Below are 23,402 nucleotides of genomic sequence, written 5' to 3'. Positions count from 1 at the left end.
AGAGTTAGAGATGAGAGAGAGAGTGAGAGGAAGAGAGGGTGTGGAGAGGGAGAGTTGTGAGAGAGAAGGGGTTAGAGAGAGGAAAGAGAGTTAGAGATGAGAGAGAGAGTGATGAGGAAGAGAGGGTGTGAGAGAGGGAGAGTTGTGAGAGAGAAGGGGTTAGAGAGAGGAAAGAGAGTTAGAGATGAGAGAGAGAGTGATGAGGAAGAGAGGGTGTGAGAGAGGGAGAGTTGTGAGAGAGAAGGGGTTAGAGAGAGGAAAGAGAGTTAGAGATGAGAGAGAGAGTGATGAGGAAGAGAGGGTGTGAGAGAGGGAGAGTTGTGAGAGAGAAGGGGTTAGAGAGAGGAAAGAGAGTTAGAGATGAGAGAGAGAGTGATGAGGAAGAGAGGGTGTGAGAGAGGGAGAGTTGTGAGAGAGAAGGGGTTAGAGAGAGGAAAGAGAGTTAGAGATGAGAGAGAGAGTGATGAGGAAGAGAGGGTGTGAGAGAGAAGGGGTTAGAGAGAGGAAAGAGAGTTAGAGATGAGAGAGAGAGTGATGAGGAAGAGAGGGTGTGAGAGAGAAGGGGTTAGAGAGAGGAAAGAGAGAGATGAGAGAGAGAGTGATGAGGAAGAGAGGGTGTGAGAGAGGGAGAGTTGTGAGAGAGAAGGGGTTAGAGAGAGGAAAGAGAGTTAGAGATGAGAGAGAGAGTGATGAGGAAGAGAGGGTGTGAGAGAGAAGGGGTTAGAGAGAGGAAAGAGAGTTAGAGATGAGAGAGATAAGTGATGAGGAAGAGAGGGTGTGAGAGAGAAGGGGTTAGAGAGAGGAAAGAGAGTTAGAGATGAGAGAGAGAGTGATGAGGAAGAGAGGGTGTGAGAGAGGGAGAGTTGTGAGAGAGAAGGGGTTAGAGAGAGGAAAGAGAGTTAGAGATGAGAGAGAGAGTGATGAGGAAGAGAGGGTGTGAGAGAGGGAGAGTTGTGAGAGAGAAGGGGTTAGAGAGAGGAAAGAGAGTTAGAGATGAGAGAGAGAGTGATGAGGAAGAGAGGGTTAGAGAGAGGAAAGAGAGTTAGAGATGAGAGAGAGAGTGATGAGGAAGAGAGGGTTAGAGAGAGGAAAGAGAGTTAGAGATGAGAGAGAGAGTGATGAGGAAGAGAGGGTGTGAGAGAGAAGGGGTTAGAGAGAGGAAAGAGAGTTAGAGATGAGAGAGAGAGTGATGAGGAAGAGAGGGTGTGAGAGAGAAGGGGTTAGAGAGAGGAAAGAGAGTTAGAGATGAGAGAGATAAGTGTTGGAGGAGAAAGACAAAGGACATGAAAAGAACAACCCAACCCAAGACAACAAAGATGTCTAATATGAATAGGAAAAATGAGATTGCCTAGGCTTCACAGTAACTCAGCAGGCTGACAGTGTTGTTTAAACCCAGTCAGTTACACTACTGTAGCTATTGTTAAAGTCAAGCTACTCTCTAACGAATGATCCCCAGTGCAACAGCTCAGACCTTTACTGTGGAAAGGATAACAATTACATCAAATACAAGTGTTTTTGTAAGGATTGTGGGAACTCATTTTGGGTGATTCAATCATCTCTCTTGCACTGGACTCTACCCACACACACACACTGGACTCTTCACCAAACACACACACTGGACTCTACCAACACACACACACTGGACTCTTCACCAAACACACACACTGGACTCTACCCACACACACACACTGGACTCTTCACCAAACACACACACTGGACTCTACCCACACACACACACTGGACTCTTCACCAAACACACACACTGGACTCTACCCACACACACACACTGGACTCTACCCACACACACACACTGGCCTCTACCCACACACACACACTGGACTCTACCCACACACACACTGGACTCTACCCACACACACACTGGACTCTACCCACACACACACACTGGACTCTTCACCAAACACACACACTGGACCCTTCACCAAACACACACACTGGACTCTACCCACACACACACACTGGACTCTTCACCAAACACACACACTGGACTCTACCCACACACACACACTGGACTCTTCACCAAACACACACACTGGACTCTACCCACACACACACACTGGACTCTACCCACACACACACACTGGACTCTACCCACACACACACACTGGACTCTTCACCAAACACACACACTGGACTCTACCAACACACACACACACACACACACACACACACACTGTACTCTACCCACACACACACTGGACTCTACCCACACACACACACACACACAGGACTCTACTAAAACACACACACACCGGACTCTACCAAAAAACACACACACACTAGACTCTACCAAAAAACACACACACTGGACTCAAACCCCCCCCCACACACACACACTGGACTCTACCCACCCACACACACACACACAGGACTCTACCCACACACACACACACACACACACACACACACACAGACAAACTGAAATCTACCCCCCCACACACACACTGGACTCTACCCCCCCCACACACACACACACACTGGATCTACCCACCCACACACACAAACGCAGTGGACTCTACCCACACACACACTGGACTCTACCAAAACACACAAACACACTGGACTCTACCAACCCACCCAACCACACACACACACACTGGACTCTACCAAAACACACACACACTGGACTCTATCCATCCACCCTCCCATTCACACACACACAAACTGGAGCCTACCTACACACACACACACACACACACACACACAGACACAGACACAGACACACACACACACACACACACACTGGACTCTACTAAAACACACACACACTGGACTCAACTAAAACACACACACACACACACACTGGACCCTACCCATACACACACAGGACTCTACCAAGACACACACTGGACTCTACCCCCCCCCGCCCCCACACACACACTGGACTCTATCCCCACACACACTGGACTCTACCCACACACACACACACAGAAACTGGACTCTACCCACACACACACAAACACACACACACTGGACTCTACCCCCACAAACACTGGACTCTACCCACCCACACACACAGAAACTGGACTCTACCCACACACACACACAGAAACTGGACTCTACCCACACACACACAGACACACACACACTGGATTCTACACACACACACACTGGACATAAACCCCCCCCCCCCCCCCCCCGCCACCACACACACACAATGGAATCTAACCCCCCACACACACACACTGGACTCTACCCACCCACACACACACACTGGACTCTACCCCCACACACACAGACACACACACACACTGGGCTCTACCCACACACACACACACACACACACAGAAACTGGACTCTACCCACACACACACAGACACACACACAGACACACACACACTGGATTCTACACACACACACTGGACATAAACCCCCCCCCACACACACACACACTGGACTCTACCCACACACACACACAAACTGGCCTCTACCCACCCACACACACACACACACAGGACTCACCCCCCCCCCACACACACACACATTGGACGCTACCCATACACACTGGACTTTACCCAGCCACACACACTGCACTCTACCCACACGCACACACTGGACTCTACCAACCCACACACACACACACACTGGACTCTACCAACCCACACACACAGACACACTGGAGTCTAAATACACACACACACAAACAGGACTCTACCTACACACACACTGGACTCTAACGCCACCAAACACACATACACCCTGGAATCTACCCACACACACCCACCCACCCACCCACACACACACACACACACACACACACAAACTGGACTCTACCCACCAACACACACACACTGGACTCTACCTACCCACCCAACCACCCACACACTGGATTCTACCACTCCGCCCCCACACACACACAGGACACTTAACCCCCCCACGCAAACTGGATTCTACCCCCCCACACACACACTGGAATCTACCCACCCACCCACCCACCCACACACACACACAAACACACTGGACTCTACCAAAACACACACACACTGGACTGTACACACACACCCCACACACACTGGAATCTACCCACACACACACACACACACACACACACACACACACACACACACACACACACACACACACACACACACACACACACACACACAGGTCTCAAGCGCTTTCCCCTGTCAGCCAGGCCAAAGGGTCATAAAGAGCTGTGAAGGAGAGAGGAGGCGAGGTCACAATGTCATTTACATTTACGTCATTTGGCAGACGCTCTTATCCAGATACAGGAGCAATTAGGGTTAAGTGCCTTGCTCAAGGGCACATCGATAGATTTTTCACCTAGTTTGCTCAGGGATATGAACCTTTCAGTTCCTGGCCCAACGCTGCTAGGCTACCTGCCGTGTGTGTGTGTGTGTGTCCTGAGGCCACGGCCATCCCCTCTGATAGAAAACAAAGAACAAATTAGAGTGGAGACACTTCAGAGACAGAACTGTCCACACTGCCCAACCAATACCACCACTATGACAAGGTCACTTTGTAAAGCCAAAACTTTCGCAGGCCAGAAGGGGAGTTCAGTCTGAGCTCAGAATAGAGAGACACCGAACCTTCTGTTTTAATTGTCTGACTGTTCCTGTCAATATTTTGTCTCTTTCATTTATCTCTCTTTCTCTCCCCTCCCTCAGTAGCTACCTTGTTCTCAAACTATTCAGCTACACAGTTACCAAACAAACTTTTATATTGTTCTAAACAAAAACTAAAACAAAGAAAAACATTGTCTTTATGAAGACTGGACATCTCTTACAACAAAATACTGTTTCATCCTCCCATTTTTCCCACAATATGGAAACAATTAAAGTTTGTCATCCCTCTCTTTCTTGTCTGTCATTATGAACCAACTCCATTCTCTCTGGAGGGTCCTGGGATGGAGGGATGGATGGAGAGAAGGACATATGAAAGAGAAATGGAGTGGGGGTAATATCGTCTGCAGTCTGTGTGTGGGTGTATGATAAACAGAGTAGCAGCAGCGTAGATGAAGATTGTATGTGAGTGTGTGTAGAGTCAGTATAAATGTGTGTCCATGTTATGTGTGTGTTGGAGTGTCAGTGTGCTTGAGTGTGTGGAGTCCTGTGAGTGTGTAGAGTCCTGTGAGTGTGTAGAGTCCTGTGAGTGTGTAGAGTCCTGTGAGTGTGTAGAGTCCTGTGAGTGTGTAGAGTCCTGTGGGTGTGTAGAGTCCTGTGAGTGTGTAGAGTCCTGTGAGTGTGTAGAGTCCTGTGAGTGTGTAGAGTCCTGTGGGTGTGTAGAGTCCTGTGGGTGTGTAGAGTCCTGTGAGTGTGTAGAGTCCTGTGAGTGTGTAGAGTCCTGTGAGTGTGTAGAGTCCTGTGGGTGTGTAGAGTCCTGTGGGTGTGTAGAGTCCTGTGGGTGTGTAGAGTCCTGTGAGTGTGTAGAGTCCTGTGAGTGTGTAGAGTCCTGTGGGTGTGTAGAGTCCTGTGAGTGTGTAGAGTCCTGTGAGTGTGTAGAGTCCTGTGAGTGTGTAGAGTCCTGTGAGTGTGTAGAGTCCTGTGGGTGTGTAGAGTCCTGTGGGTGTGTAGAGTCCTGTGGGTGTGTAGAGTCCTGTGAGTGTGTAGAGTCCTGTGAGTGTGTAGAGTCCTGTGGGTGTGTAGAGTCCTGTGGGTGTGTAGAGTCCTGTGGGTGTGTAGAGTCCTGTGAGTGTGTAGAGTCCTGTGAGTGTGCATAGAGACGGTGCAAAAATACAAATAAATACATGTGTCAGCTCAGATAGTTGTGTAGACATGTAGCCATTCTGTTAGGATGGATGGAATTGACTTCCTTCAAACTGCACGCAGAGACATAAAAATGGTATCCATGAGTTTGTCTAACTCTGAGTAAGTATCCCAAAATACCAAAGTATCTCTTGAAGACATGTGGGGATTCCAGACTGGGACAAGGAGAGGTTGAAAATGACAGTGAATATGCCTGCCAGCTGATCTGCGCATTCTCTGAGAACGCGCCCTGGAACGCGGCCTTGTGAGTGTTGACCTGATTGAAGACCTTACTCACGTCGGCCTCGGACAGTGAGATCCCCTAGTCCTCTGGTTTGATGGGGGCCCTCATGCACGGTATGGTGTTGTTATTGTCGAAGTGTGCATAAAATGTGTTGAGTTCGTCTGGTAGAGAGGTATCGTGGTAGAGGGGCATCGTTGGTGTGTGTGTGGGTGAGAGTATGTGCGTGACATATGGGACGTTTTGATATGTGCAAATTCTGTGCGGAGAGCAACTGTTGCTATGGAGACGAGTTACTGGTGCAGTCAAACAACCACATGAACAGTCTGGGGGAGACCACTACACACACACAAACACACTTTAGTTCATCAGTCTAACCTCGTCTTATGGTGTACAGGAGACCTGGGTTTGAGGTCCAGTTGATTACATAGTCACACGGGTATACACAAATACATCACAAAATAATTGTCATGGGGTCTCTCTCTCTCTCTCTCTCTCTCTCTCTCTCTCTCTCTCTCTCTCTCTCTCTCTCTCTCTCTCTCTCTCTCTCTCTCTCTCTCTCTCTCTCTCGTCAGACACAGAGAGGTCATTTAGAGGTCTGAACATTAGAGATACAGTAACTGTTTCCTCAGTAGAGAGCTAGGAACAGAACGAGAGAGGCAGCAGATATGAGGCAGCAGCCTGCAGTCATAGTGATGTTGGCAGCCATGGGATCCTTCATTTAGGCTTAATGGTCCTCAGCTGTCCCACTGTCACTGTTTTATTATCACCCGGAGTGTGTGTCTATGTAAGTGTGTGTGTCCACTGTAACAACTTTATCACCCTCTCCGGCAGAGACAGCCTGCGATTGTAACAGCATACTAACTACCAGCCCAGCGGGGGAAGAGGGGAACGGAGGGGGTAGACAGCTCTCATTTATTAGGCCTGAAAACACTACTGAAACAAAGATAGGGAGAGGGGGGAGAAAGCGAGAGAGAGGGGGATGGGGACAGAGAGGTGAAGATAGAGATGGAGGATAAAGAAGGAGAGGTGGAGAGGTTAAGTGTATAATAGGTTTCTGGGTCAGTCCTCTATATGGAGTAGCAGACCGGATCTGAAACCTAAAAATACATGGAGATCATAGAGCAGTGAAGGTCTATGACACACACACACACAGGAGGAAAATATGAAAACACAACAGATTTCCACATCCCCCTAGAGCAGGGGTAAGCTACCATGTTCCTGGAGAGTCACAGGGTATAAAGGATGTTGCTTTAACCGACCTGGAAGACTTCACCTGGTCTTTCAGGTCGGTTAAAGCAACATCCTGCAACTCTCTAGGAACATGGTTGCCTATCCCTGAACCCCTAACACTGTTTCTACAGGGTTCACAGCAGACAGACTGGCTCTGGGTGGAAGACAGTTGGAACAAATACAATTGCATTTGTCTTTCATCAAACTCATGTGTGTGTTGTGTGTGGGGGGGAACACAACAATGTGTGTTTACCTCCATAAAGTGTTGTGCCAGTGTCAGTGACAGAGTGCCCGCTTTGGGACTCACACTTACTGTTTAGTGAATCACTGTGTGACTGATGGGCTGGGTCTGGGGGTGAGGACACATGGGTATGGATCATTTCAGAGCCATCTGTCTGGCACTGAGAGAGATGGGCACACACACACTGGCATCACCTCTTCCCCGACACATGTACCCATACACCTGTTACCTACGATGAACGATCAAATGACAGCACCGTAACTCTTAACACAGGTAAGCATGAAGGCATCATGAAGGCCTTATGAAGCATTATGAAGCCATTATGAAGCATTATTACCTTTCCTCCTGGAGTCTCTCCTGACGCTGGGCCTGACAGCTGGCTGTAGCTCCGCCTCTGTTGACATCATCAGGCTCCGCCCCGCCGGCCCAACGGCCGGTTCGATCCGGTTCTGCTCCGGTCTGGCAACGAGGGTCCACTTCACAACGTCAGTGTCGATTGCGTGCGTGTTTGTGAGGGCGCCGTGTGTGTGTGTGGGCCCACAGGCTCATGGGAGAAGAAGGGGCTCTAGCCCTGACACAACATCCCACACACACTTACAGAGAGCTGGGGGAAAAAGAGAGAGATAAGAGAGATAAGCAAGGAGAGAGGGAGAGAAAGGGAGAGAGAGAGAGATAGAGTTTGTATTATTTTGCAGCAGCACATCAATACAGAAGCTCTCCCAGGAACACTATGGAGGAGACGTGCAATATTAGACATCCTTCCCTCCTCCCTGCCCCCTCCTTCTTAACAGTCTGTCCTCAACCCTCATGCCCTAATGCCCCCATGTACTCTTTGTCTATTTGTCTCCTGTGAGTTGATAATTGTCCATAATGGGGAACACAGGAAACCCACAGTAGTCCTACAGACAGACCATTCCTACAGCCAGAAACACTCGCACGCACAAACGCAAGCCAGAAACCGCTGACAATATTCTTTATCTGAGTGAAACATGCTGGAGATGTACTGTACTGTATGAGTCACTCCAATTACTGCTATTATGATCACTCTGCCTCTGCAGAATGAAGGGAGAGAGACGAGAGCGATAGAGAGGGAGGAGAGAGGACACTAATGCAACCTCCAGCATATTCCCTCTTCTCTCATCTTTCTTTCTTATTCTCCCTTTTCTCTCTACTAACTGAAAATAGTTTCAGCTAGCCATCCTTTATTTCTAACAGACTGCCCTTAATTTCTAGCAGACTGTCCTTTATTTCTAACAGACTGCCCTTAATTTCTAGCAGACTGTCCTTCATTTCTAGCAGACTGTCCTTCATTTCTAGCAGACTGTCCTTCATTTCTAGCAGACTGTCCTTCATTTCTAGCAGACTGTCCTTCATTTCTAGCAGACTGTCCTTCATTTCTAGCAGACTGTCCTTCATTTCTAGCAGACTGGCCTTCATTTCTAGCAGACTGTCCTTTATTTCTAGCAGACTGTCCTTCATTTCTAGCAGACTGTCCTTCATTTCTAGCAGACTGGGTTTCATTTCTAGCAGACTGTCCTTCATTTCTAGCAGACTGTCCTTCATTTCTAGCAGACTGGGTTTCATTTCTAGCAGACTGTCCTTCATTTCTAGCAGACTGTCTTTCATTTCTAGCAGACTGTTCTTATTTCTAGCAGACTGTCCTTCATTTCTAACAGACTGTCCTTCATTTCTAGCAGACTGTCCTTCATTTCTAACAGACTGTCCTTCATTTCTAGCAGACTGTCCTTCATTTCTAGCAGACTGTCCTTCATTTCTAGCAGACTGTCCTTCATTTATAACAGACTGTCCTTCATTTCTAGCAGACTGTTCTTATTTCTAGCAGACTGTTCTTCATTTCTAGCAGACTGTTCTTATTTCTAGCAGACTGTTCTTCATTTCTAAGACTGTCCTTCATTTCTAACAGACTGTCCTTCATTTCTAACAGACTGTCCTTCATTTCTAGCAGACTGTCCTTAATTTCTAACAGACTGTTCTTATTTCTAGCAGACTGTCCTTCATTTCTAGCAGACTGTCCTTCATTTCTAGCAGACTGTCCTTCATTTATAACAGACTGTCCTTCATTTATAACAGACTGTCCTTCATTTCTAGCAGACTGTCCTTCATTTCTAGCAGACTGTCCTTCATTTCTAGCAGACTGTCCTTCATTTCTAGCAGACTGTCCTTCATTTCTAGCAGACTGGGTTTCATTTCTAGCAGACTGCCCTTCATTTCTAGCAGACTGCCCTTCATTTCTAGCAGACTGTTCTTATTTCTAGCAGACTGTCCTTATTTCTAGCAGACTGTTCTTATTTCTAGCAGACTGTTGTTATTTCTAGCAGACTGTTGTTATTTCTAGCAGACTGTTGTTATTTCTAGCAGACTGTTCTTATTTCTAGCAGACTGTTCTTATTTCTAGCAGACTGTTTAGCTGTTGATCTGTCTGGTAATATTATCATATGTTTGTAAGTGTTGAAACCACCCTTCTCCTCAGGCGAAAGGCAGTGTGTTTATGAGTGTGCGCAAGCCTGTGGTGTGTGTGCGCCTGCGGTGCTTGTGTGGGGGTGCGTGTGTGTGCGTGTGCGTGTGTGCGTGTGCGGCATCTGGTGGATTTCTCTGGGGAAAGACAGATATTTCTAATCTAGGCTAAGATACCCTGAGGGAGAAACCACAGATTTCAGAGAGAGGAGGAAGATGTTCAGCATGTTGTCCTATAACGTTGGCTCAGCATTAACATATCACACAATTAAGAAGCAGAACAACAACAACACTTACAACAAAACAACCACCATTAACAACAATCCTGAATACTGCAATGTTCGCTGATTTGGACCGTTCTGTTTTAGTTTGAATGTAAACCATGAAGGAGAAAGGACTATAAGTTGGTCCCTGGTATAAAAAGGTTGAGAACTCTGTTCTACTGTATGAATCAGCTGTCCTTGTTGTCCTGGTTTGAGCTGAGAAAGGGAGACATGAACACGGCTTAGTGTGTCTGCAGAACGAGAGGAGAGCAGGACGGGGAGAGGAGGACAGGAGGAGGAAACGAGAAGTAAATTGGATGCCAGTAAGTGGGGCGCAGCCAACAGTTGTGTGTGTGTGTGTGTGTGTGTGTGTGTGTGTGTGTGTGTGTGTGTGTGTGTGTGTGTGTGTGTGCATAAACTGGGGCCTGTCAAGAGGAGCTTAATGCCCCAAAATCATCTGTTTCTACAGGAACACAGAGAGATGGAGGAGGGAAGATAGCAGGGGCAAACCATGCAGTCTATTCTCTTTCTGTTCCTGGTCAATGTAAATGTCCCCTCTTTCACTCTCTCTCAGGTTAATTGTGTTCTGTCCATCAGGCTCAGGGTGAAATTAGCATCTACACTCAATCAGCCACTCAGCACTGTCTGAATAATAAACTACCTTTCTCTCATTATTCTTCCTCTTTCTATCTTTCTCTCTCTCTATCTTTAGCAGCTACACATTCAGCCACTCAGCTCTCTCTGAATAATAAACTACCTTTCATTATTCTCTTCTCTCCCCGCTTTCCTCCCCCTCTCTCTGTGTTCATAATTCTTTCTCCCCCTTTCCTTCCCCTCTCTCTGTGTGTTCATAATTTTTCTCTCTCTCTGTGTGTTCATAATTCCTCTCTCTCTCTGTGTGTTCATAATCTCGCCCTCTTCCTCTCTCCCCCCTCTCTCTCCCTCCCCCCCATGCTGGGAGTTTTTTGGAGTTTGAGTGTTTGGTGTGGAGAGCTCTGTCCTAACTTATTTTCTGTAAATTTACATTTTGTCTATGGTGTAGGGTTAATTCACTGTTTGTTTTAGCATTACCCACTGTTTTTTTCAAAGTTAGGGAGGAAGAGGACAGAGTTTTAGTTTCCTGGGGGTTTGGAAGGTGTGGTGTGCGCGATGGCTTCACAGCCTAGCGCGGAGGAGACGCTGTCCTTACGGCATGTATTCAGGTGTGTTCCTGAGAATGGAATTAAGATGGAGGAGTTTCTGCCTGCTGTCGACAAACAGGTAGACGCTGAATTTATACATTCCGCTTCCAGAATGAACAAAGCTGTGGTTGTGTTAATGAAACTAGTCAATTTGGTGGGTAGGCTCATTGCTAGTGGAATAGTTGTAAGGGGTGTGTTGGTGCCAATTTATCCTCTTTCTACCCCCTTGACCAGGGTGGTAGTTGCAAATGTGCCTCCGTTTACTACGGATGATCAAATCAGGAAAGAGCTGAGTTGTTTTGGTAAGTTTGCTAGTGGGTTTTGTGTACAGTCTGCAGGTTTTCAGGCAGATGCCGTCAAGCATGTTGTTTCGTTCCGGAGGAAAGTGTTCATGTTTCTGAATAACAATGTGCAACAGCTAAATGTGCATTTTAAAGTGAGGCATGGGGAGGGGCTTTAAGCAGGGTTTGCCAGCACAGATAGTCTACTGTTACGAACCGGCTCAGAGTTCGCAACAAAAGGGAGACAACGTGGAGACAAGGAATATCAAAATATATATTAAATAAAGTAACTAAAAACAATGATGTGTGTAATAAGTAGTGTAAGTGAGTGTTTTGCACGCCTGAATGTAATAGTGCAGGGTGTTGAAAGGTGCCAAAGCAAATAACCAAAAAGCCACAAAACTACCACAACATAAATCAACAAACATGTCTGCATGGAGAGAGTCTCCCCAATGAATGTGGAAGAGGTGCCTTTATCCTGGGACACACCTGGGCCCAGGTGTTTCCCATGTAGCTGACGACCCTCCCAACTCCGCCCACCGTCATCCTAATAAGGAACAAGAGCAAAGAGAGAAAATACGGCAGACAGAGTTGGAGGGTCGTCACACTACGGTGCTTTGAGTGTGGGGATTTGGGGCATAAGAGCTTTGCGTGCCCACATAAAGGCCATAGACAAGGTGAGGGTACAAGCGCCAGTGGGGGAAATCGAGGTCAACGTGCAGTGGGCCATAAGACGCAGGCAGCAGAGGCTGGGCCTAGTCATGTTATAGATGGTGGGGTAGATGAGGCTGGGTCTAGTCATGCTACAGATGGTGGGGTAGATGAGGCTGGGTCTAGTCATGCTACAGATGGTGGGGTAGATGAGGCTGGGCCTAGTCATGCTACAGATGGTGGGGTAGATGAGGCTGGGTCTAGTCATGCTACAGATGGTGGGGTAGATGAGGCTGGGCCTAGTCATGCTACAGATGGTGGGGTAGATGAGTCTGGGTCTAGTCATGTTATAGATGGTGTTGTAGATGAAGTGGGTCTAGTCATGCTACAGATGGTGGTGGAGCTGAGGCTGGGCCTAGTCATGCTACAGATGGTGGAGTAGATGAGGCTGGGTCTAGTCATGCTACAGAGGTTGGTGTAGATGAGGCTGGGTCTAGTCATGCTACAGATGGTGGGGTAGATGAGGCTGGGTCTAGTCATGCTACAGATGGTGGGGTAGATGAGGCTGGGTCTAGTCATGCTACAGATGGTGGGGTAGATGAGGCTGGGTCTAGTCATGCTACAGAGGTTGGTGTAGATGAGGCTGGGTCTAGTCATGCTACAGATGGTGGGGTAGATGAGGCTGGGTCTAGTCATGCTACAGATGGTGGGGTAGATGAGGCTGGGTCTAGTCATGCTACAGATGGTGGGGTAGATGAGGCTGGGTCTAGTCATGCTACAGATGGTGGGGTAGATGAGGCTGGGCCTAGTCATGCTACAGATGGTGGGGTAGATGAGGCTGGGCCTAGTCATGCTACAGATGGTGGGGTAGATGTGGCTGGGCCTAGTCATGCTACAGATGGTGGGGTAGATGAGGCTGGGTCTAGTCATGCTACAGATGGTGGTGTAGATGAGGCTGGGTCTAGTCATGCTACAGATGGTGGTGTAGATGAGGCTGGGTCTAGTCATGCTACAGATGGTGGGGTAGATGAGGCTGGGTCTAGTCATGCTACAGATGGTGGGGTAGATGAGGCTGGGTCTAGTCATGCTACAGATGGTGGGGTAGATGAGGCTGGGCCTAGTCATGCTACAGATGGTGGGGTAGATGAGGCTGGGCCTAGTCATGCTACAGATGGTGGGGTAGATGAGGCTGGGCCTAGTCATGCTACAGATGGTGGGGTAGATGAGGCTGGGTCTAGTCATGCTACAGATGGTGGTGTAGATGAGGCTGGGTTTAGTCATGCTACAGATGGTGGTGTAGATGAGGCTGGGTCTAGTCATGCTACAGATGGTGGTGTAGATGAGGCTGGGTCTAGTCATGCTACAGATGGTGGTGTAGATGAGGCTGGGCCTAGTCAGGTTATGCTAGTGGATGAGGAGTGTATAGTGGGGAAGGATAAGCGACTGGGGGGTGGAGGACGGTGTCATGTGGAAGAGGAAAAAGGGGGAGAAGAAAGGAGGCGGGAGGGGAGAGGCTGGTGTGGTCAAAAGCATTTACCTCACTAGGGTAGGGGACAGCATTCGGAATTTTGGATGAAAAGCGTGCCCAAAGTAAACTGCCTGCTACTCAGGCCCAGAAGCTAGGATATACATATAATTGGTAGATTTGGATAGAAAACACTCTATAGTTTCCATAACTGTCTGTGAGTATAACAGACCTGATATGACAGGCGAAAACCTGAGGAAAATCCATCCAAGAAGTGCTATTATTTTGAAATGGCTGTTTTTCCATTGAAAGTCTATCCACCATACAAAGACTTATGACGCAGTTCACAATCCCTACGGCTTCCACTACATGTGGCCAGTCTTTAGGCATTGTTTCAGGCTTTTACTCTGAAAAATGAGGGAGAAACACCACTTTCAATGAGAGGACAGTGGAAATTTCCAGACATGAGTCCTGCGCGTCACCAGGAGCGTGTCTTTCTTGTTTTTCCTTATCTATTGACGAAGCTATAGTCTGGTTGAAATATGATCAATTATTTATGACAAAAACAACCTGAGGATTAATTATAAACATGTTTCTATGAACTTTTATGGTACTTTTTAGATTTTTCGTCTGTCTGCTGTGGCCGCGCTTTGTTCCAATGGATTACTGAGGTTTTGAATATAAAGAGGGACTTTATCAAACAAAACAAACATTTATTGTGTAACATGGAGTATGGAGAGTGCAACCATTTGAAGATCATCTAAGGTAAGTGATACATTTTATCGCTATTTCTGACTTTTGTTACTCCCCTACTTGGCTGGTTACTGTTTGTAATGATTTTGGTCTGCTGGGCGCTGTTCTCAGATAATCGCATGGTTTGCTTTCGCCGTAAAGCCTTTTTGAAATCTGACACAGTGGTTGGATTAACAAGAAGTTCATCTTTAAACCGATGTCTAACACTTGTATGTTTCATGAATTTTTATAATGAGTATTTCTGTTTTTGAATTTGGCGCTCTGCGTTTTCACTGGATGTTGGCCAGTGAAAAGGTTTTAAGGAACCTTTGCCTGGTGCTGGGGGGAGGCCCCAACTAGAGAGAAAGGGCAGGTGGTCAGGATGGGAGATGGAGATGAGGAGGAGGAAGGTGAGTCTGAGGAAGAGGACGATGAGGAGGATTTATTTTCAGACTCCTCAATGGGTCCAGAGCTGACAGCCAGTCAGGCAGAGGGGTCAAAGTATACGGTGAGGAAACTGTCAAGGTTCCTGAATGAGACTAAGGGGAAAAAGTTCATCTTGAGGCTTTTTTTGCGATACGGTAAAGTTTGTAAGATCAGTAAAACACGCTATGAAATATGAGGGGCATGGTGTCCTCTCACCCAGGAAATGGTTTAGGAAGTTGGTTACAACAGTGGGTAAGGGTCCACCTTCAGACACTGTTTAGATTAATAGTTTCTTTCTGGTGCTGGGCTTTTTGAGCTTTGCTATTGGTCTCTTTCTTTGATGGCTTTTCTCCCACTTCTTATGGAGACTCTTTGGGTAGGCTCGCTTAATATAAAAATGGCACCAGCGATGCGGGAAAGAGGATTGTGTTGGGTGAATATGTAAAACAAAAAAAAGTACAGGTGTTGTTTCTGCAGGAGACACATAGTGATTTTGTGAATGAAGTCGATTGGGGGCTCTGGTGGAAAGGGGCAGGTGTGCTAAGCCATGGGGCAAATGTTAGTGCAGGGGTGGCAGTCTTTTTGTACCTGGTCTGTCTATAAACATTTGCTCCTCAAAAGGAGGTGTGTAGGGGTAGACTGCTTGTAGTAAAAGCAGGGTTTTGACTTTATAAATGTGTATGCGCCTAACACAGGGAGAGAGAGGGGACTTCTATTTGGGTGTCTTAGACAGGAACTCTCACAGGTAGCGCCTGAGGAGACGCTGGTGGTCAGCGGGGACTGGAACTGCAGAATGGATTTCATGAAAGACAGAAATGGGGAGGAGCCTCATTCAGGCTCAGTGGGTGTGTTATAGGACATCATTAAGCAGTTTGACCTAGTGGATGTTTGGAGAACTAGACATCCCAACACAAGACAGTATACATGGGTGAAGGTCTTTGGAGCTAGGGTGAGTGCAGCCCGGCTTGATCGATTTTACATGTTCAGGAATCAGAGCAATAGGCTGTTCGTCGCAACCATTCTCTCGGTAGGTTTTTCGGATCATCACAACCATGGTTCGGCTGTCTATTTCACCAGGGCCTCGGCAGGCATCTATTGGAAGTTTAATGTAAAGCTCTTACAAGATGCCACTTTTTGCTCAGGTTTCCAGGGGAAGGTGGGGGCAGCGAAGAGAGGAGTATGAGTCTCTGAGTCAATGGTGGGATGTGGGAAAAGTCCAAATTCGGCTTTTCTGTCAACAGTATACAGCTCTCTCATCCTCAGAGGCTAGGAGAGTTTTAGGGGAACTCGAGCGTACTATTAGTGAGATGGAGGTAGAGCTGGTGGGGCAATGCAATGTAGGCCTCCAGGCTAATTTAGCTGAATTACGTAGGGACCTGGGCAGTTAATATCTTGGTTAAAGCAAAGGGAGCACTTGTAAGGGCTAGGCTCTCCATTCTCAAGGAGATGGATGCTCCCAGCTTCTTCTTCTTTAGTTTGGAAAGACAGAGTGGTGAAGCCAAGGGTATGCATTATCTACGGCTTTAGGATGGGCGGGTGACCTCTGTGGTGTGGGAGATGCGGGAGTGGACTGAGGAGTTTGATACTGAGTTTTATAGGGCAGAACTGTGTGACCCTATGTGTGCTCAGGTTTTGTTTGCAGAACTCCCTAAGCTCTCTCTGGCACAGAGGGATGAAATGGACATTCCCCTGTCATCCCATGAACTGGCAGAGGCCGTAACCCAGATGTCCCCCAGCCGGCACCGGGTGTCGAGGGACTCCCAGTGGAGTTTTATAAAAAAATTCTGGGGAATAATTGGACTGGATTTATTTTGCGTGTTGCGTGAGTGCGTTGGGGTAGGAGAGTTGCCGATGAGCTGCCGTCGGACGGCTCTGACTCTCCCGCCCAAAACAAGCCTTTTTGAAATCGGACAGTGTGGTTTGATTAACGAGAGTCTTGTCTTTAAAATGGTGTAAAATAGTCATATGTTTGAGAAATTGAAGTTATAGCATTTATGAGGTATTTGTATTTCGCGCCACACGATTCCACTGGGTGTTGACTAGGTGGTACGCAAACGTCTCACCTTGCCCAGGGAGGTTAAAAAAGTCCTTTCTGGACTGTTTTTTGAAATTCTTCCGATTTTTTTTGGTCAATTATACATGTATAAGAACTGTATGAACATACTTTTGGCATATTTTATTGACATCATTTGTTTTGTTTTTTTACTTGTCCATAAGGCATATGTTTAGTCCATTTGCAATATGATTTCATAGGAAGTCAAACGTCCAACTCAAAAGTCACTTTTTATTCTTTTTTTTAGCCAAATGCCATAAGAAATGTCCAAATGCAATATGAAAGTATTGAATGTGCCAAATCAGGACGTTTTGTCCATTTGCCATGTACGATCATAGGAAGTTGGTTTCCAAACCCAAAAGTCAGTAAACCATGTCCAAATGGCATTTATACTGCCCAAATGATATATAGCCCTATGTTAAGCCATGAATCAACCTAGATGGTCTATTTGTCATGTATGATGAGAGAGAAGTGGGACTCTGTTGTTTTTTAATGATTTTTTGAAAAACATCCAAAATGACCTATTGGATGGGCACGGGTGGGGGGTGCTCCCTACCCAACCATAGACCCCTTGCTCCCCCTAAAGGCATTAAAAACCATAAAAATGTGCTTCTGATAACCCATTCCAAATCACGGCTGTCCATTTGCAATATATTTAAATGGGCATTTACCATCACGAATTTGACATGCTCAAAAATAATGCAGAAATGCAAAATTGACTGGCCCGACGAACTCGAGATGGCCGGGCAGTGATAGTGGTTCCTCTCCATCGCTCGTTGTGTTGATTTTATCATGTCCATTTGGTGATGTTTTTTCACTGTTGAATCATATTGCAAATGTACTGTCCATTTGCAATATGTTTCAATGGGCATTTACCATCACGATTTTGACATGCTCATAAGAACTGCAAGAATGCAATATTGTCTGGCTCGATGAACTCGGGATGGCCGGGCAGTGATTCTGGTTCCTCTCCATCGCTCGTTGGTGTTGATTTCAGAATGTCATTTTGGTGATGGTCTATCACTGTTAAAACATATTGCAAATGTACAAAAGTCACCCAGCAAGTCAGCGTCCATCAGTCAATTAGATATCATTCTGACACCAAACTGATACCATCTGACACTAAACCCACTTTTTCCAACTCGTTTATAAGCCAACTATCACATATTTCAGAGCAGGCCCATAATTCACAGCACCTTCTGTTAAAAGCATAATAAAAACAAAACACGTAGTTACGTTCTAGCTGCGGGTCCAGCTCTGACTTTATGTGTAGGCCTATGTGAGGCGACCCCAAATCCCGAGTTTTGGCTCGATAGGTCATTCGGTCCCCGAGCAACGACATTAATTGGTACTGAAAATCCACTTTTTCCGGGCGTTGCTACAGGGTCCTTGAATGAGCTATCAGACAGAAACGTTGGGTCCATCTCTATGGGCCGAGGCGGTTTCAATGCACCTAGTCTTGCAACTCTGGGACATTTCTAAATATCGTCATTTTCGTAATGGTCAAAATGAATTGAAGTTATTGCAAATGTACAAGGCTGCGTCTCAGTCTGAGAACCTTCTAGAGCCACATAACTCACCGTGCACTATCGACTTGAGCTCTAGAACAGGTTTCTAAAGTTTCAGAGCTCTAGGTCTGACGGTTCTTTGATAGTTCGAACAAAGGTAACTATTGCGGGCTATTGTGCCTCTAAGCCCCACACTGTGTCACTCTGTCCTAGCTGTATTTGTGTGTGAGTTTTTCTTGGAAATCTGATGGGATAAATGACTGATTTATAGTTCATGAGGGTTACCTAGTCACACATATGAAGTCTTGGAAAGATGTGACATTTTTAACCTGTCGAAACAGCCACTGTGACCCCAATTTAAGGCACTTCCGGTTGGCACAGGAAGCTTAAAGTAAACACATATCCTCATTGGGGTAGGCTTTTACCGAATCCGGAGTTTTAAGTGTTTATGTTAACCTGTTATGGTATAGGGGGCAGTATTTTCACGGCTGGATAAAAAAATGTACCCGATTTAATCTGTTTACTAATCCTACCCAGTAACTAGAATATGCATATACTTATTATATATGGATAGAAAACACCCTAAAGTTTCTAAAACTGTTTGAATGGTGTCTGTGAGTATAACAGAACTCATTTGGCAGGCAAAACCCTGAGACAGATTCTGACAGGAAGTGGATACCTGATGTGTTGAATTGACTTTAAGCCTATGCCATTGAAAAACAAAGGGGCTGAGGAATGTTCTGGCACTTCCTATTGCTTCCACTAGATGTCACCAGCCTTTACAAAGTGTTTTGAGTCTTATACTGTAAGATCTGACCGAACAAGAGCCTTGGAACGGTGATGGCCCATTAGACACCTGGCACGCGAGTTGATGTTGGGTACTCTCGTTCCAATACGTTTTAAAAGAGAACGCAATCGTCCGCCTTGAATTTTATTCATGTTCTGGTTAAAAAAGGCACTAATGATTTATGCGATACAACGTTTGACATGTTTGAACGAACGTAAATATATTTTTTCCGTTCGTGAAGTGAAGTCCGGCTGGCTTAGATCATGTGCTAACAACATGGAGCTTTTTGGACATAAATGATGAGCTTTTTTGAACAAAACTACATTCGTTATGGACCTGGGATTCCTGGAAGTGACATCTGATGAAGACAATCAAAAGGTAATGGATTATTTACATCGTATTTTCGATTTTAGATCTCTCCAACATGGCGGTTAGTCTGTATCGCAAAGCGTATTTTTCTGGGCGCAGTGCTCAGATTATTGCAAAGTGTGATTTCCCAGTAAGGTTATTTTTAAATCTGGCAAGTCGATTGCGTTCAAGAGATGTAAATCTATAATTCTTTGAATGACAATATAATATTTTACCAATGTTTTCTAATATTAATTAATTATTTTGTTGTCATGACTTGACTGCCGGTTATTGGAGGGAAACGATTTCCTGAACATCAACGCCATAGTAAAACGCTGTTTTTGGATATAAATATGAACTTGATAGAACTAAAAATGCATGCATTGTCTAACATAATGTCCTAGGAGTGTCATCTGATGGAGATTGTAAAAGGTTAGTGCATAATTTTAGCTGATTTTATGGTTTTGGTGACGCCTGTCTTTGAATTGACAATACATTACACACAGCTATTGCCAATGTACTCTCCTAAAATAACCTAACTTTATGCTTTCGCCGTAAAACCTTTTTGAAATCGGACAACGTGGTTAGATTAAGGAGATGTTTATCTTTCAAAGGGTGTAAGTTAGTTGTATGTTTGAGAAATTTGAATTTTGACATTTATTTGGTTTCAAATTTGCCGCTCTTGAAATGCACCTGCTGTTGATAGGGTGCGTCACGGGTGGCACGCTAGCGTCCCACATAGCCCCAAGAAGTTAAGAATTGACTGATTTACACAGGGTTGAATGCACTATTTCTCACAAACTGCAGGTTTGGTATATCAAAACACCTTTAGGGTGAATTTAACCACTTCCGGTTGCTCCAGGAAGCTTAGAATCAACACAGGTAGACCTCATAGTGGCCTGATGAACAGTCATCGAAGACAGGTTCATAAGACATTCATAACCCACATAGGCTTCAGGTTGAATTTAGGGGAGCAGGCAATGTATTCCTATGGGGAGAAAAGTCATTGCAAACTGTTTGATGTAAACACCTTATTTTCACTGTTAAGGGTTAATGCCACATGGTCAAGGTGATGCTTGCACAGATCGGGAGGACCTCAGGAATGTTGCTGAGGTCGAATTGTGCTTCTAACCCTAACGGTTCTCCTGCTGTCACCCAAAAGCACCTGCAATTTAGGGCCAGGCTTTATTATGGGCCTACTTTTTTCATGGTCGCTGCGCTCAGACCGAGCAAGCCACGGTCAAGCGGGGCATCTCGTTGAACTCGGCACAGCCTAGAGATTATGGTAATGCCATCGCAGGCTCTGTGTGTCTTTAAGCCCCGCACTGTGTCACTCCATCCTTTATGTGTGTGTGTGTGTGTGTGAGAGTTTTTTCTTTGACATCTGTTGGGAGAAATGACTGATTTACAGTTCATGAGGGTTGCCTAATCACACATATGAAGTTTTGAAAAGATCTGACCTGTTTAACCCTTCGACACAGCCCCTATGACACAATTTTAAGGCACTTCTGGTTGACACAGGAAGCTGAAAGTGAACACATATCCTCCTTGGGTTAGGCTCTTATAGAATATTGAGTTTTAAGTCTTTACATTAAGAACTGACTTATTTACAGAGGGTTGAATGGGTGTGTGTTATTTCAGAAAATCACAAAAAATCAGAGAAATCTCGCAGAGCTCCGAAACCCACCTTAATGGATTCATCTGAACATGCTGCAACTGGAACTTTTTTTAAAGAAAAAAAAACAAAACATTTTGAACATCACCAATTGGACCTTGTACGATTTCTCTTAAATTACGACAGATAAATGTCTGGTACTTTTTTTCCTGACACTGTAGGATCATGTACTTTGACGTGAAGCGGTCAAATTAGCGCTCTATTTTCGTTTTTGACCTTTAATCCCAGAAAAATGGCCTTAACTCACAAATCGTTGAGGCCTCGACTCCACCTTGTTCGGGGCCAACTGCCCATTATGCCAAAACCTATGCTCACCAAGTTTCGTCTTCGAAGTCTTTTCCGTTTAGGAGAAAAGGCCACATCGTGATTGATGTTTTGTACATTTGCAATATGATTACATTCGCCCTCTGGTGGTATTTTCCGGGACAGTGGAAAAATGACCAAAATGAACATTTTATAAAACGGAAACCGAATGTCCGAGAGACTTCGTTCGATGACTTCCCGGAAGATCTGGCCCCGGTGCACGGCCCGCAGCCGGCCGCAAATTTTAGAAACATTTGCGGACGTCTAGTAAGGGACCGTACATTTGCAATATGGAGTTTCTCATCAATCATACAGCAAATGCCAAAATGTTCCCTATGTATGAAAGGCCTGTGGTATTGCTCTGTGCGGGCTACAAGATATTTGCCAAGGTCCTCGCTAATAGACTCGAGTCCCATCTGGACTATAGTACACAAGGACCAGACATATTGCGTACCGGGACGCTCAATCACGGACAACTTGTTCTTAATCAGGGCCTACTGAGCCCCCAGGGTGGAATGGGGGCTCAGTAGGCCAGTCTGGGTGAGACGGGGCAATAGACTAGGATGCCCTCTATCGGGGCAGTTATGTACACTATATACACTGTTTGGGCCTGCTACGCAGGAGACTGTGCTGCTATGCAGGAGTGTGCTGAACAGGCATGGGTGTGTTGACAGGCATAGCAGTGTCAGCGTATGCAGATGACGTTTCTGTGATGGTCAGGGATGGTCAGGATATGCAGGCACTAGAGACTAGTCTGAAGGTCTACGAGGGAGCTTTGTCAGCTAAGATAAACTGGGGTAAGAGCAAAGCTCTATTATGTGGGGCATGGGGGGATAAGGCCCCACTGCTTCCAGGGGGTTTGCAGTGGGGTTATGAAAGGCTTAACATTTTCGGGGTGTATCTGGACTCAGAGAGGTGGGTCAGGAAGAACTGGGAGGGGCTGTCACAGACAGTGTTGTCAAGACAGGCCAGGTGGAGGTGGCTCCTGTCCCAAGTGTTATATAGAGGGAGGGTGCTGATAATCAACAACCTGGTGGCATCTTCCCTGTGGCATAAATTGGCTGTCCTCAACCCCCCTGCCGGTCTGCTTGCAGACTAAAGGTGGCGCAGAGACTGCTGTACCATACTGATATCGACTGGAAGGAACCAGCATGCGGGCAGAGGAGAGCTGGCGTATTAGGGTTGGACCGGCAGGTATTCCTCATGAAGCTGGAGAGGCTGAGTATAGCAAGTTTCAGACCTTTACTCTGCGGCGCTGAGGACCTGGCAGCTATTAAGGCCCACATGAGAAGGGGATGTGGAGCCTGGGCTGTGGGTGTGGGAGGAGCCTATCTTCCAGGAGGCACTGTCTGAGCCGGTAAGGGGGTGTTTAAGCGGCCAAAGGGGGAGGGGCCACCAATGTTTCCGCAACTGCAGGTGACGGCAGAGACTGGGGACTGGCAAGGGGGTCTGGAGGACTTGTTAGATTTTAACACTCCAAGCCTGGGGGAGTTTGAGGGGGTGGGAGGTAAAGCCCTCTATAACCTCTGCATTCAGGTAAGGAACATTAGGAGCCTAACAGGAGTGAAGGCACATCAGTGGCAGGAGGTATGTGGGGCGGAGAGTATGGTGGGTTTTAGATGGAGGGGGCTCTACAAACCAGTACCAAAGAGGTCAGGGGACCTCCAGTGATGGGTTCTACATGGAGCCCTGGCCACTAACAGCTGTTTGGCACAGGTTGAACCATTAGTCAGGCAAGGGTGTCCTTTCTGTGTTATGAGTGAAACTGTGAATCATGTGTTTTCTGTGTGCGCCAGGTTAATGCCATTAATGTCTT

General features: G+C 46.4%; 1 protein-coding gene across 7 annotated transcripts in view; it reads right to left on the bottom strand.

Moving 5' to 3' along the window:
• Positions 1-23,402, bottom strand: part of LOC115158478 (disabled homolog 1) — a 268,501-nt gene that overhangs the window by 56,186 nt on the left and 188,913 nt on the right. For all 7 annotated transcript variants that reach the window (XR_003868675.1, XM_029707465.1, XM_029707464.1 and 4 more), the window contains exon 2: positions 7,776-8,042. Coding sequence is in view for 6 of the 7 variants with exons in the window: in XM_029707465.1 (XP_029563325.1) it covers positions 7,776-7,845 (70 nt within the window). In the remaining variant the exon portion in view is untranslated. The remainder of the gene's footprint in view (positions 1-7,775; positions 8,043-23,402) is intronic.

The sequence above is a fragment of the Salmo trutta genome, chromosome 22 (assembly GCF_901001165.1).
Source record: "Salmo trutta chromosome 22, fSalTru1.1, whole genome shotgun sequence".
NCBI classification, from domain to species: domain Eukaryota; kingdom Metazoa; phylum Chordata; class Actinopteri; order Salmoniformes; family Salmonidae; genus Salmo; species Salmo trutta.
The sequence above is the reverse complement of the archived record's forward strand: the minus strand, read 5'-3'. Positions and strand labels throughout refer to the sequence as shown.